This window comes from Triticum urartu, chromosome 1, assembly GCF_003073215.2.
Source record: "Triticum urartu cultivar G1812 chromosome 1, Tu2.1, whole genome shotgun sequence".
NCBI lineage: Eukaryota > Viridiplantae > Streptophyta > Magnoliopsida > Poales > Poaceae > Triticum > Triticum urartu.
In genome coordinates, this window is record NC_053022.1 from 464,856,816 (window position 1) to 464,871,487 (window position 14,672).

Below are 14,672 nucleotides of genomic sequence, written 5' to 3' on the forward strand. Positions count from 1 at the left end.
GATGTGTTACCAAAGTTCCTTCCTTTTGAGGGGAAGTACGTCTCCGTTGGAGCGGTGTGGAGGCACAATGCTCCCCAAGAAGCCACTAGGGCCACCGTATTCTCCTCACGCCCTCACACAATGCGAGATGCTGTGATTCCACTATTGGTGCCCTTGAAGGCGGCGACCGAACCTTTACAAACAAGGTTGCGGCAATCTCCACAACTTAATCGGAGGCTCCCAACAAGACCACGAAGCTTCACCACAATGGAATATGGCTCCGAGGTGACCTCAACCGTCTAGGGTGCTCAAACACCCAAGAGTAACAAGATCCGCTAGGGATGAGTGGGGGAATCGAAAATCCCTTTGTGGAAGTGTAGATCGGGGCCTTCTCAACCACTCCCGAGCCAAACAACAAGTTTGATTGGCTAGAGAGATAGATCGGGCGAAAATGGAGCTTGGAGTATTTAATGGAGCTTGAGCAATAAATGGAGCTTGGGGGAGGAAGAGGTAGGTGAGAAGGAAGAAGGGGACTCCCTTTTATAGTGGGGGCAACGGGATCACCAACCAGCCCCGCACAGGGCGGTACTACCGCTGAGAGGGGACGATACTACCGCCAGGACAACGGTACTGCCGCGCCAGCCAGTGGTACTGCCGTGCTGAGGAGACTAGTAGGGAATGGACCCAAATGCGGTACTACCGCGGTGGTAGGGCGGTACTACCGCTCCTGGAATGGTACTACCGCCACTACAACCGTGACTAGTGCCGCAAAACCCAACACGAGAAAAAGACCTCTCGAATCGAGGCGATAGGAGCCAGACTGCCCAATGGTACTACGACAGTGGGGTCAAGGGCGGTAGTATCGCTGTGGAGCGGTACTACCGCTTGTGACCCTTCGGTCGTAGTACCGCAGGCAGTGCGGTACTACCGCTGGGGCGCGAGAGAGAGATAGAAGGAATCTCTCAAAGATGTTGAGGACAAGGCGGAGATGCCAGGCCCCCAGCGGTACTACTGCTGTGGAGCCACGGCGGTACCACCGCTGTGGAGCGGTACTGCCGCTTGGCTCCTCAGCGGTAGTACCGCTGGGTGCGCGGTACTACCGCTTAGACCCAGACAGGACAAGGAAGAGAGGAGAGACTCTTCAATGGACAGGAAATGCTCGGAGGGTGAGAAGCTGATGTGTACGTGATGATTCCACCCATGCAAAACCCCAGCGGACCCCCTCTTGATAGTACGGTGCCCTCTACGCAACTAGTCCACCGAGAAAGAAACGAAAGAGCTACACCGTCTTGAAATACACTCCGAGGGGAAGAAGGCGTCTCGTGCCAGGGGAGAATCTGTGAATTATTCAAAGCACAAGATTAGTCCGCAAACATGTTGTCATCAATCACCAAAACTACCTTGAGAGAGATATGCCGTAACACACTTGCTATATCATGCCTCCCATTTTGCCATGTCAAGCCTCTAATCCACCTTTCCTAGCAAACCGTTGTTTGGCTATGTTACCGCTTTGCTTAGCCCCTCTTATAGCGTTGCTAGTTGCAGGTGAAGATTAAGTTTGTTCCATGTTGTATGGTTATGTTGGGATATCACAATATCTCTTATTTTAATTAATGCATCTATATACTTGGTAAAGGGTGGAAGGCTCGGCCTTATGCCTGGTGTTTTGTTCCACTCTTGCCGCCCTAGTTTCCGTCATACCGGTGTTATGTTCCTTGATTTTGCGTTCCTTACACGGTTGGGTGTTATGGGGACCCCTTGACAGTTCGCTTTGAATAAAACTCCTCCAGCAAGGCCCAACCTTGGTTTTACCATTTGCCTCACCACCACCTACTTTTCCCTTGGGAGTCGCTCTCCCGAGGGTCATCTTATTTTAAACCCCCCGGGCTACTGCTTGTCTAAGTGTTGGTCCGAACCAGAGCACCGTGCGGGACCGTCCCTTGGCAACTTGGGTTATGTTGGTACCTGTACGCTTAGCTTATCCGGTGTTGACCTGAGAACGAGATATGTGCAGCTCCTATCGGGATGTCGGCGCATCGGGTGGTCTTGCTGGTCTTATTTTACCATTGTCGAAATGTCTTGTAACCGGGATTCCGAGTCTGATCGGGTCTTCCTGGGAGAAGGAATATCCTTCGTTGACCGTGAGAGCTTGTGATGGGCTAAGTTGGGACACCCCTGCAGGGTTTAAACTTTCGAAAGCCGTGCCCGCGGTTATGTGGCAGATGGGAATTTGTTAATATCCGGTTGTAGAGAACTTGGCACTTAACTTAATTATAATGCATCAACCGCGTGTGTAGCCATGACGGTCTCTTTCCGGCGGAGTCCGGGAAGTGAACACGGTTTTGGAGTTATGTTTGAACGTAAGTAGTTTCAGGATCACTTCTTGATCACTCCTAGTTCACGACCGGTGCATTGCTTCTCTTCTCGCTCCTATTTGCGTATGTTAGCCACCATATATGCTAGTGCTTGCTGCAGCTCCACCTCACTACCCTTTCCTACTCATAAGCTTAAATAGTCTTGATCTCGCGGGTGTGAGATTGCTGAGTCCTCGTGACTCACAGATACTTCCAAACAGTTGCAGGTGCCGATGATACCAGTGCAGGTGGCGCAACCGAGCTCAAATGGGAGCTAGATGAAGATCGTGTTCGTTGTGTTATTTCGTTTCCAGTTGATCAGTAGTGGAGCCCAGTTGGGACGATCGGGGATCTAGCATTTGGGGTTGTCTTTCTTTATTTTGGTTCCGTAGTCGGACCTTGATTGTATTCTGGATGACGTATGATATTTATGTATTGTTTGAAGTGGCGATTGTAAGCCAACTCTTTATCCCTTTCTATTCAGTACATGGGATTGTGTGAAGATTACCCCTCTTGCGACAAACCTACCATGCGGCTATGCCTCTAAGTCGTGCTCCGACACGTGGGAGATATTGCCGCATCGTGGGTGTTACAATGGCGACGCCCCAGATTGCATCTACTATCATGCAAACCCTAGACCTCCCTGTCTATATAAAGGGAGGTCGGACAACCCCCCAGGGTATCTTTTATCAGACAGACAAACTCCTCAGTAGCAATCTCATACACCATTTGTAACCCACTGGCACGAGGTATCCCTCCACCATGATAAAGAAAGCAAGCATGATCTAGGGTATTACTCTTCGAAGGCCGGTACCTAGATAAACCCTTTGTGTGACCTCCGATATAAGACTTCCAGCTGCGCTTGGACCCCTACTTAGGGATCTAACGGTATTTTACACCGTCAGTTGGCGCACCAGGCACGAGCGGCGCTGGCTGGAGATTGATCTTGGATCGAATCTTCTTCTACTTCTGGCGGCCTTCCACCGGGAGAGAGCCTAATTTTCAGCTCCCTCACGTTTACTGCTGATAGGGCGGGTCGGGTCGACATCAACCCACCGGCACACCCTATATGCACAATCTATGTCGACATCGTCGCCTTCACCACCAACGCTCATGGCAATCTTCGACTGTGCCTAACACCTATTCAGCGTGAGACACGGGACAAGCCCCCGATCTCAGCGACCTCACCGTCTGGCCTAAACAGCCTCTTCCGGTTCAGACTATGGAACTCGGGGGATGCATATCATCAGGAGCTCCATCAACACCTCCACAAGGACATACACTTCGTTGCCATGGTCTATGACAACTGCCACATTGACCATGCGCCATAGGATTGTTTCCTTCATAAAACATCTCAGACTGCAGCATTGACATAACCGATCGACTATGGTTTTCTGATCACGAGGACGCTAACAGCGAACCAGCCTCACATGAGCATGGCGAGGCCGGAGAAAACAGAGGTGTCATGTCCATTTGTGTCGCAAGAATTTTTTTTAAAACATCAAGCAGTGGGTCTTTGATATTATTCAGAGATCTACACCCCGTTAAAGCAACTGCTTTGGTGGTTACTATTTGGCACATTTGGGAGGCGAGGAATGATGTCAGGAACAATGGTGCGGTCCTACATCCTCATCGTGTGGCCGAAAAAAGTATTGCTTATGTGGAGTTGATTGTGCAGAACTGCTTTTAAAACCGTCGAACCTCATATGCATGTCCACCCAAACCCTTTGGTGTCTCGATGGGTTCCGTTGTCAACAGACACAATGTTCGTAAATGTTGATAATGCACCATTTCAAAATTCGCGACGGATGGGAGTGGGCGTGGTGATCTGAAACCACAGCGATTGTGCTTGTTGGCATGTCACGAGCGCATTGAGGAGGTTAGCATGCTAGAACTAGCTGAGGCACTAGCGCTTCGACACATCGTTGCTCTCACTCGTCCAGAAGGTTTTCATAAGGTCATCTTCTTCACTTCAGACAGTCTTTCGGTTGTCCAGAGAGTTCTCTATCAAACAATAGACTGTAGTAGTCACCAGCATCAGGATTTTGGCGGGCAATTTTCCGTCTTGTTCTTTAGTCATTGTTAGCCATTTGTTGAATGTGGGCGGTTCATATATGCATTTGTGTTTTTCTTCCGGTGATTCTACTTTGTGCAATGTAACTCCGGTTTGCATCTGAAAAACTCTCTTTAACAATATTTTGTGATGAATAAAAGAGTGGTATATTTATTTATTCTCAAAAAGAACAAAGCAAAAAATGGTCCTCAAGTGGATGAATTAGAAAATGGACCATACGGCGCCACTTGACCCGCGATTGCTTCACTGGTCCAACTCCAACGCTCTCGAGTGCTCGATACTCGACACCTCAGTCCCCACCACTCAGTATCTCATCAGGTTGTACATCGCATCCTACGGCGGACACGAGCCGACCAAACCCCTTTAAAATCCCGCCCCTTGACCCGCACTCGGAGGGGCATCCCCCCAAAGCCCTCGCCGCCGCCGCCGCCGCCGCCGCCAGCAATCCCCTCCCCCCATCAGCCGCCCAAGAATGGGAATGGCCGCCGCCGCCACCGCCCCGTCCACGTCGCGCCTCCTCCATCACCGCCACGCCACCTCCGGCTCCAAGCGCCACAGCCACCACCACCACCAGCAGCGGCTCAGGCACGCCCCCAATCCGTCCCCACTCGCTCTGCGCCGCCGCCTTTCGCCACCAGCCGGGGCGGCGCTCCTGCCGGACCGCGTGACCCCGTTCTCCTACGGGGCGGACGACGAATCCGACGACCACCCGCGCGAGGAGTGCGGCCTGGTGGGGGTCGTGGGCCACCCAGACGCCTCCTCGCTCTGCTACCTGGGCCTGCAGAAACTGCAGCACCGCGGGGAGGAGGGCGCCGGGATCGTCGCCGCCGGGGGCGACGGCAAGCTCAAGTCGGTGACCGGGCTGGGGCTCGTCGCCGACGTGTTCGGCGACCCGTCCAGGCTCGCCTCGCTCCCCGGCCCCGCCGCCATCGGGCACGTGCGCTACTCCACCGCCGGCGCCGCCGCGTCCCTGCGGAACGTGCAGCCGTTCCTGGCGGGCTACAGGTTCGGTCAGGTCGCCGTGGCGCACAACGGCAACCTCGTCAACTACCAGGCGCTGCGGAGCAAGCTGGAGGCGCGCGGCTCCATCTTCAACACCACCTCCGACACGGAGGTCATCCTCCACCTCATCTCCACGTCGCTCTCGCGACCGCTGCTGGCGCGCATCTGCGACGCCTGCGAGCGCCTCGCGGGGGCCTACTCGCTGCTCTTCCTCACGGCCGACAAGCTGTTCGCCGTGCGCGACCCGCACGGGTTCCGCCCGCTGGTGCTCGGCCGCCTCCCCAACGGCGCCGTCGCCTTCGCGTCCGAGACCTGCGCGCTGGACCTCATCGACGCCGCCTACGAGCGCGAGGTGGAGCCCGGGGAGGTGGTCATGGTCGACCGCCGCGACATGTCCGTCTCCTCGGCCTGCCTCGTCCCGCGCCTGCCCCGCCGGGCCTGCGTCTTCGAGCACATCTACTTCTCCCTCCCCAACTCGGTCGTCTTCTCGCACGACGTCCACGAGCGCCGCACCGCCTTCGGCCGCGCCCTCGCGGAGGAGTCCCCGGCGCCGGGCGCCGACGTGGTCATCCCTGTTCCCGACTCTGGCTTCTACGCCGCGCTGGGCTTCTCGCGCCAGTCGGGGCTGGAGTTCCAGCAGGGCCTGATCCGGTGGCACTACAGCGGGCGCAGCTTCATCCAGCCGACGCAGGCGATCCGGGACCTGGCCGTGAAGCTCAAGTTGGCGCCCGTGCGCGGCGTGATCCGTGGCAAGAGCGTGGTGGTGGTGGACGACTCCCTGGTCCGCGGCACCACGTCGAGCAAGATCGTGCGGCTGCTCCGCGACGCCGGCGCGCGCGAGGTGCACATGCGCATCGCCAGCCCGCCGGTGGTGGGGTCGTGCCTGTACGGCATCGACACGCCGAGCGACGGGGAGCTCATCTCGAACCGGATGGACCTGGAGGGCGTGCGCCGCGAGATCGGCAGCGACTCCCTCGCCTTCCTCTCGCTGGACAAGCTGCACGGCATCTACGGCGAGGAGGCCGGCGACTACTGCGACGCATGCTTCTCGCGCAAGTACCCCGTGCTGCCCACGCTCCCCGAGCCGGCGGCCGAGTTCGAGGAGGAGTGACCGGTGAGCTCTGCTCTGCCCAGCTCCTCTGCATCAGCTGTAACGTTAGTTATTCTGCTTGCGAATTTTCTTAGATCATCAATGAGGGAGCCGGAGCCCCTCCATTGCTCGACTGAAACCTGGGCATGCTTGCGAATTATGTATGCCTGCAACATCATTTGGCCATGAATTCTATCCCTGGTGTAGAAGTTAAGTTGCTGCAATGGTTGACCTTCGATTAAACCTCTCCAACCCCCGGGAAAGCATGACTGGGCAGGCCTGACGAAGATGGCCAAAGTTTGCCAACACTGCATCCACCTTGTGAAACACCCAGTTAAAGGCATCTATCTAAATTGCCAAGCAAGCACGTGGAACACTTTCAGCAAACTTTTCTGAAACGGGTCGCGAAAGCGACAACTAAACTTTTCTAAACTTATCTAAATATTCAGCTACGACTCATCTAAACTTTTCTGAATATTCAGCTACGACTTTGAACTGCAAAGTCGGTGCTAAAACCCAAGAGTCAAGAATTCAGGATGGATGAATCTATTTTGTTCAGTCAAGTTTTTTATATGCTTCGGTACTTGCAGTTATCGCTATGCGCCCATGTTCTCGGACTGGCCGTGCTCTGAAGAAGAGCAATGCCGTGTCCAAGTGTGTCTGTGCTTCCCTAGTACTGTAAGCTCATAGCAATATTAGAAGTAAAAGTAAAACTGAAACGTTACTGCTGGAAGAATCAGCACATGAATAGTGGAACTGCCAGCATAGAACTTACTAGTACACATAATTCGTCGACCAATGTGTCAATGAACACTGACAGTCTTCCTTTTGTAAACGTAAGAAGCTGAGAAGTAGAGGAAAGCGAGAAGCTCCAGCGCGGTGAGCGCAGCGATGAGCAGATAGAAGTAGTCGAGATGACCCCGGTTGAGGTTGTCGGCGATCCAGCTCGTCCCTCCGCCCCTCCTCGTCGCGCCGTCGATGACCGAGATGAGGAAGCTGCTGATGAAGCTGCCGACGCCGAGGACGCTGAGGTAGAGCGCGAGCCCGAGGCTCTTGAGCTCCACGGGCATCTGGTCGTAGAAGAACTCCTGCATGCCGACCATAGTGAACACGTCCGCCGCGCCCAGGAGCACGTACTGCGGCATGATCCACCACAGGCTCATGGGCACCACCGCGCCGGGCAGGTCCACCACGCCGGCGTCCACCGCGGTGCTCAGCCGCCTCATCTCCACCAGCGCGGCGACCACCAGCGCGGCCACGGCCAGGACCATGCCCGTGCCGATCCGCTGGAGCATGGTGATACCCAAGGGGGCGCCGGAGAGCCTGCGCGCCACGGGCACCAGGACGCGGTCGTAGAGCGCGACGCAGGTGATCATGCTGATGCCCATGAAGCACTGCAACGCCGCGGGCGGTATCTGGAACCCCGACGACCCGACCCTCCGGTCCATCGTCGCCGCCTGCTTCGTGAACAGCGTCGGCGGCTGAGCGAACACCACGCCGTAGAGCAGGCACGTCGCCCATATCGGGAACAGCCTCGCCAAGCCCCTCACCTCCTCCACGATGGCAGCGTCCTCCTCGCGGTCGCCATGCCTGTGCTCTCCGCCTTCCGGCGATCTCTTTCTCGACGCCCTGAAGGCCTCCACGACACGGGCGAACACGCCGGCGCCCTTGCCGTCGGCCGAGTCGTCGTAGAACCGGTACGTCTTGGTGCCAAGCAGGAAGACGGCGAGCGCCAGCACCATGACCACGCACGGCACCCCGAAGCCGATGCCCCAGCTCACGTTGTCCTGGACGTAGCTCATGAGCGCGATGGTCACCGTCGCGCTGCCGCAGATCCCGAAGTACCACCAGTTGAAGAAGGAGCCCCGGGCCAGCGACTCCGCGGGGTCCGTCGCGTCGAACTGGTCGGCGCCGAAGGCCTGCACGCAGGGCTTGTGGCCGCTCTGCGCAATGGCTACCAGGTAGAGCGAGACGTAGAAGAAGGCCGTCTGCAGGGAGGAACGCGGGCATGCCTCCCGGCCGTCCGCGGTGAGCTTGCATTGTTGGCTCGGTGACAAGAACATGGACGAGAGCGCCAGCATCCCGAGGCCCTGCAGATTTTTCAGCTTGGTTGAGAAGAACAGAAACCAGCAACCCTTGTGATGGTTCAAATTTAAAAGCTTTAGGGATACTACTGAAGCATGAATCATACACGAATTTTGCATGTGTGGATACAATTTCTCCAAAATAACCACACAATTTCATCGTTCAACATATGGACCGCACAGAGGGTGCTCGAATTTTATGAAACCATCCTTTAATATATAATGGGCAGATGCCAGATGGGAGGAATCTGAATGAAAAGAAGAGCATGGATTTGGTGAAACTAAACTACAAAACATGTCCGAACCAAATGGGTTATGTATTCCCTCCGTCCAAAAAAACTTGTCCGAACCTTGTTTTTCAAATGGATGTATCTAGCACTAACTTGGTGCTAGATACATCTATTTAAAAGATAAGCTTTTTCGAACAGAGAGAATACAATTTAATCAAAACAAATTCTGAAATTTCAGAAACTTCATTGAAACCAAATAATCTATGAAACACATGTACAATCCTCTCTGCAGGACTTCTTTGATGCGGAGAGGATTGATGCTATGATGGATACGGTGTTTATTGCGACCAAAGGTACATGGGATTGTCCTCTTCGGATGAAGGACACGAGTATGCTGCACACCCGTTGCGCGAGAACGTATCTGGTGCAGGCTGAAATCACTATTCTGACCCTTTGAACGAACTTTGTCACAGAATGAACTTGACGTGAAAGTATTTCACGATCTGACTCTTTTAGCAACGCCATAGCCCGCGACATTTCTGCCCAACATAGAAACGTCGAGGTAGCTAGCGTTTCTGATCAAAGAAGAAACGCCGAGGTAGCTAGCGTTGCGGACCAGGTAAGAAACGCCAAAGGAGCTGACGTTTCTGGCCATCATAGAAACGCCAAGGATCCATGGCGTTGCTACCCTCTTTGGTCATAATTAATTAGCCTTATTAATTAGGATGTTCATCCATATTCCACATGCATATGAAAAAGGGCAGCAACGCCATGGTCATTGGCGTTTCAATGATGGGCAGCAACGCCAGCGCCTTTGGCGTTTCTTACCTGGTCCGCAACGCTAGCTACCTCGGCGTTTTTTCTTTGATCAGAAATGCTAGCTACCTCGGCGTTTCTATGTTGGGTAGAAACGTCGCAGACTGTGGCGTTGCTAAAAGGGTCAGATCATGAAATACTTTCACGTCAAGTTCATTTTGTGACAAAGTTTATTCAAAGGGTCAGAATAATGAAAAAGGCCTCTGATGCACCGGTAGCACCACCGGTGCACCGGACACATTAGCACATTTTAGAATGTCTTAAAAAAGCTCAAGAATCTAGCACATTGGCATAACATCAATGTATGTTGTCATAAAAATTCATATCAAAATTCAAAACATTGCTTGAGATACAAAAAGGATAAATTTGACATCAATGTGATAATGGACCAAATCTAAAGCCCAACTTGTGTTATATACTATTCTGTGTCGAATTTGTCATTTTTAAGATATGTTTTGAATTTTGATACGAAATTTGGTGACAACATACATTGATGTTATGCTAATGTGTTATATCTTTTTTCAGATTTTTGATACATTTAAAAATGTGCTAAGGAAGTTCGGTGCACCAGTAGCATCAAATGGCCCAGTGCACCGGTAGCATCAAATGGCCTAGTGCACTAGATACATTCTTCCCGTTACGCAACCAGTTCAGCAATTGCTTGTTCTGCAAAAGTCAGACGGTTTAGGCACCGGGGCAGCCGGTGGCTCTGCTGCCTGATGCGGCGCTTGTGCCGCTTGAGGGAGTGGCTTCTTCGACTATTGTTCAGGACAAAGGGAGAGAGAATTCAGAGGTGGTGCCGCTTGAGGGAGTGGCTTCTTCGACTATTGTTCAGGACAAAGGGAGAGAGAATTCAGAGGTGGTGCCGCTTGAGGGAGTGGCTTCTTCGACTATTGTTCAGGACAAAGGGAGAGAGAATTCAGAGGTGGTGCCGCTTGAGGGAGTGGCTTCTTCGACTATTGTTCAGGACAAAGGGAGAGAGAATTCAGAGGTGGTGCCGCTTGAGGGAGTGGCTTCTTCGACTACTGTTCATGACAAAGGGAGAGTGAATTCAGAGGTGGACCAATCAAGTGAGGTGGTGATAAAAAGGAAAAAACATATTGTTTCCGTTGTGGGGGAGGTTGGTCACTTTGTAGTCGACTGTAATGCCGAGTTGTGTGATAATTGCTTGAAGCCGTGTCATAAAACTGATGTCTGGCTACTTCTCACGATGCTTAAAACAGTGGTTACGACTTATGGGCGTGCAGCTCTAAATTGATGTTCTTCGAAACCCATGTTCGTGTTCCAACTCAAGCAGGCGATGCCTTGAAAGCACGAGGATTGGGCTTGTGCATGTATCAGGAGGTTCTCTCTCGGAGGAGCAAGTGTTGCAGCAACTTAAGAAACTTGTTCCGGCGGAGTTTCGTTGGACTCTTGTGTTGATAGAAGAAAATGTCTTTAAGGTGGACTTCACAAGGAAGGAAGATCGGGCTCGTCTCATGGTGTTTATAGTATTTGTGAGGTACCGGACAATACATGTTTTCTCGAATTCGAGGAGTGGTCTAGCCGTGAGCCTGAGGGTCTACCGCTGCATGAGATTTGGGTGAGGTTTCATGGGGCTCCGTCTAGGCCACTGAATGACTTTTATGGGGTTTTGAAGGCGGGGAGTTTGGATGATGTTCCTGAGACACCAGCCGCGGCAGGGGCGTGGATGGTGCCGATCTCGTGGGGTTTGCTCCATCACCATCCACTCCCGCTCCACCTCCGGCCAACAATCAAGTACATGCGGTTGTGCATATTTTATTTTATTATAGCGGTTAGTTTTTTTTTGGCGGTTGCTACTCCGAATTGATTAGATTGTGTAGATTCAATTGTGCACCGGAAGCAACATGCATGCCGGACTACCTAGTACCTAGTACTCCCTCTGTCCCAAATAAGATGCAGGCCGGACTACCTAATACTCCCTCCATCCCAAATTACTTGTTGTAGAAATGGATGTATTTAAAATTAAAAATACATCTAGATACACCCATTTCCGCGATAAGCATTCAAGAGGATGGAGGGAGTACATGGTTACAATCAAACACTCAGAGAGTTTGAAGCGCTTGATTAGGCTAGGCCGCTATGGAACATGGGGGCGGGTGCACTTTTAAAAAAGTTTTCGCGCTACTGCTTCACCTAAAAGGACGCATAAATATATTTTTGCAGCTCGGCACGAGCTAAAGCGCTAAAGATGATCTGAAAACCTCGATCCGGTGATGATCATGTGTTTCAAGAAAAAAATATAGTACGGTCTCAGAAAACAAAAGGTTTATAGTTCAGCTCAGCATTCTTTCTTGGAAGACCGGTTCAGCTGATTTATGAGCACAGCGACGTGGGGAGCAGTACGCGTGTGGCGTCTCCGCTTCCGCCGGATCAAAACGATGAGGCATCCCTGTCAACGATAATATTCTAGTAGGCAGTTGCGTCTAAACTGATAAAACAAAAAATGTTACTACTATATGGTTCCATGCGCCACTCGTGCGAGATTTTTTGAACCAGTAAACGATCTAACTGGACCCAATTCAGAAGAACCACAGAAAAGTTGGACGACTGAACAGGAGGAAAAAGCTGTGTTCGACATCGACGAACGAATCAGAGGTGTTGTGCAGGGTTAGCTGACCGTGATGTAGAGCACGGAGGAGGCGACGATGGTGCGGTACCGCCCGAGCCACGAGTCGGCGACGGCGGCGCCGAGCAGCGGCAGCATCGACGCGGCGCCCGACCACGCGTTGACGGCCGCGGCGGCGGCGGCCGTGCTCTCGCCGAGCGGGCCGGTGAGGTAGCTGATGAGGTTGGAGGAGATGCCGTAGTACGCGAACCGCTCCGCCACCTCCACCCCTTGAGTCGCCGCGGAAAGCATGTAGCGCCCACCCCTGATTAGCGAATGAATCGAGCCGAGAAAGCAAAGCTAGGGGGGAGCGAGATCGTGGCAGGCTTACAGATGATGAACAGAGCCGACCTCCAGCCGCCGGTGGCGGGGCGGTGGCCGGCGCGGGGGAGGAGCGGCTCGGGGTCTGGCGCCATGGGTAGCGGCCGGGGCGCTGTGTGTGTGAGGAGGATGCGCGCGGTGGGCTGACAGGTGATGGCTTGAAGACCTTGAGAAGGAGGTGTCGTGTTCTAATGCATAGCGATCACCGGTGGGGACGGGATGGCGCGCCTGGTGATTCTGTTTCTCGTGTTATACATGGGTTTCATGGATCAAGAAAGTCTTTTATTAATATAATTTTTGTTGTTGGAGTATTTGACTAATTCGCCAACAAACGTGACTTATGTTAGAAAATAAAAGAATTGAGTTCATTTCATTGAATTAAATTGCAATCTAATTTGGATATAATATGAATTTAATTTATAACATTCCAATTCAAAATATTTTAGGTGGTTTGGATGTCACATGCAATTTATTCATTTTACAAAATTTTAGTGTTTAGAATATAAATCTTGTGTGCATACACATTGCTTGGAATCAACTAATATTAGACCAATATACTGTCCACGTATGGAGAAGCTACTTTGAGCTTATGGGTAAAATGAACCATGCAAATATATCATGTTTAGGCTTTTGTAAACTCGATGTTTATACTTTCAACCTCTGGAGCTACACAAGGATGTCCGCGGGGAGGAGAGAAGCCCCTGAAAATATGAATATTTAGAGGGAGATGGCGAGCATGAGAGAATACTAACATAATAACACAGAAAAAATGGTGAGTGAAACACCGAGGAGGAGCTGGAGGAGGGAGATCTAGAAGTAGAGAGATGCTCTGCCACGCTCGCGATGACATTGGCAGAATTTCTCGCCAGAGACTGGGCTCCAGATGTAGATTCAAAAATATCTAACTTTTGCATTTTTGAGGGTCAAAAACACCTCTCTAATAGATGGTGTAGATGTAAAAAAAATTACACCTCCATCCCTAAGAGATATAAACCACAACAATTCACGGTACAAATTTACATCTCCACCATGTGAAGATGTAAAAACACGACCTCGCGTAACCGCCCAATTGCCATTCCTTTCACTTCCGCGTGACCAGCCGCCACCCGCCCGACTCGCCCGCCTGCCGGGCCCGACGCCCATAGTCGGCGATTCTTTTTCGGCCGCCGCCGAATCAAAGCTTCTCCAGCGGCTGCGGCTGGCCTAAACCCTTCCCCGGAGGTCTACGATGGGCTACGGTGCTTCCTAGCCTAGGCCCCCCGCCGGAGTAAGTGGAGGCGCGCCACTCCGGCCGGCCGCCCGACGGCCGCGAGGCTCGGCCGTGCGAAGCCGGCTGCCGGCCGCGCCGAGCTCCGGACTTCCACCGGATCAAAACGATGAAGCATCCCTGTCAACGATAATACGCTAGTAGGCAGTTGCGTCTAAACTGATAAAACAAAAAATGGTACTGTACGGTTCCATGCGCCACTCTCAGTGCGAGATTTCTTGAACCAGTAAACTCCTATCGTTCGATCTAACCGTACCAACTCAGAAGAACCACAGAAAAGTTGAGTGAACAGGAGGAAAAAGCTGTGTTCGACATCGGAGAACGAATCAGAGGTGCTGTGCTGGGTGAGCTTACCGTGATGTAGAGCACGAAGGAGGCGACGATGGTGCGGTACCGCCCCAGCCACGAGTCGGCCACGGCGGCGCCGAGCAGCGGCAGCATCGACGCGGCGCCCGACCACGCGTTGACGGCCGCGGCGGCGGCTGCCGTGCTCTCCCCGAGCGGGCCGGTCAGGTAGCTGATGAGGTTGGCCGAGATGCCGTGGTACGCGAACCGCTCCGCCACCTCCACCCCTTGAGTCGCCGCGGAAAGAATGCAGCGCCCACCCCTGATTAGTAGCGAATCGAGCCGAGCAAGCAAAGATAGGAGAGCGAGATCGTGGCGGACTTACAGATTATGAACAGAGCCGACCTCCAGCCGCCGGTGGCGGGGCGGTGACCGGCGCGGGGGAGCAGCGGCTCGAGGTCTGGAGCCATCGCGAGCTGCCGGGCGCTGTGTGTGTGAGGAGGACGCGCGCGGTTGGCTGACAGATAATGGCTTCAAGGCC

The 14,672-nt window shown here is 52.9% G+C and overlaps 2 protein-coding genes across 5 annotated transcripts; one reads left to right on the forward strand and one right to left on the reverse strand.

The window, feature by feature from the left end:
• The first annotated feature begins 4,763 nt into the window (after positions 1–4,763).
• LOC125519541 (amidophosphoribosyltransferase, chloroplastic-like) lies at positions 4,764–10,865 on the forward strand. Its single transcript, XM_048684323.1, has 2 exons — positions 4,764–6,523; positions 10,155–10,865. Exon 1 carries the CDS (start codon positions 4,880–4,882, stop codon positions 6,518–6,520), a length of 1,641 nt encoding a protein of 546 aa, XP_048540280.1. The 5' UTR covers positions 4,764–4,879; the 3' UTR covers positions 6,521–6,523; positions 10,155–10,865.
• Positions 7,193–14,672, reverse strand: LOC125519472 (protein NRT1/ PTR FAMILY 5.10-like). 4 transcript variants are annotated; one of them, XM_048684270.1, is made up of 5 exons: positions 14,517–14,672; positions 14,201–14,418; positions 12,590–12,816; positions 12,271–12,488; positions 7,193–8,589 (listed from the first exon to the last, which is right to left on the reverse strand). In XM_048684270.1, exons 1-5 carry the CDS (start codon positions 14,599–14,601, stop codon positions 7,274–7,276), a joined length of 2,064 nt encoding a protein of 687 aa, XP_048540227.1. In that variant the 5' UTR covers positions 14,602–14,672; the 3' UTR covers positions 7,193–7,273. The 4 variants fall into 4 exon arrangements, with proteins under 4 accessions (XP_048540227.1, XP_048540243.1, XP_048540238.1 ...); XM_048684286.1 differs by lacking the exons at positions 12,271–12,488; positions 12,590–12,816; XM_048684281.1 differs by lacking the exons at positions 12,590–12,816; positions 14,201–14,418 and having other exon boundaries at positions 14,517–14,666.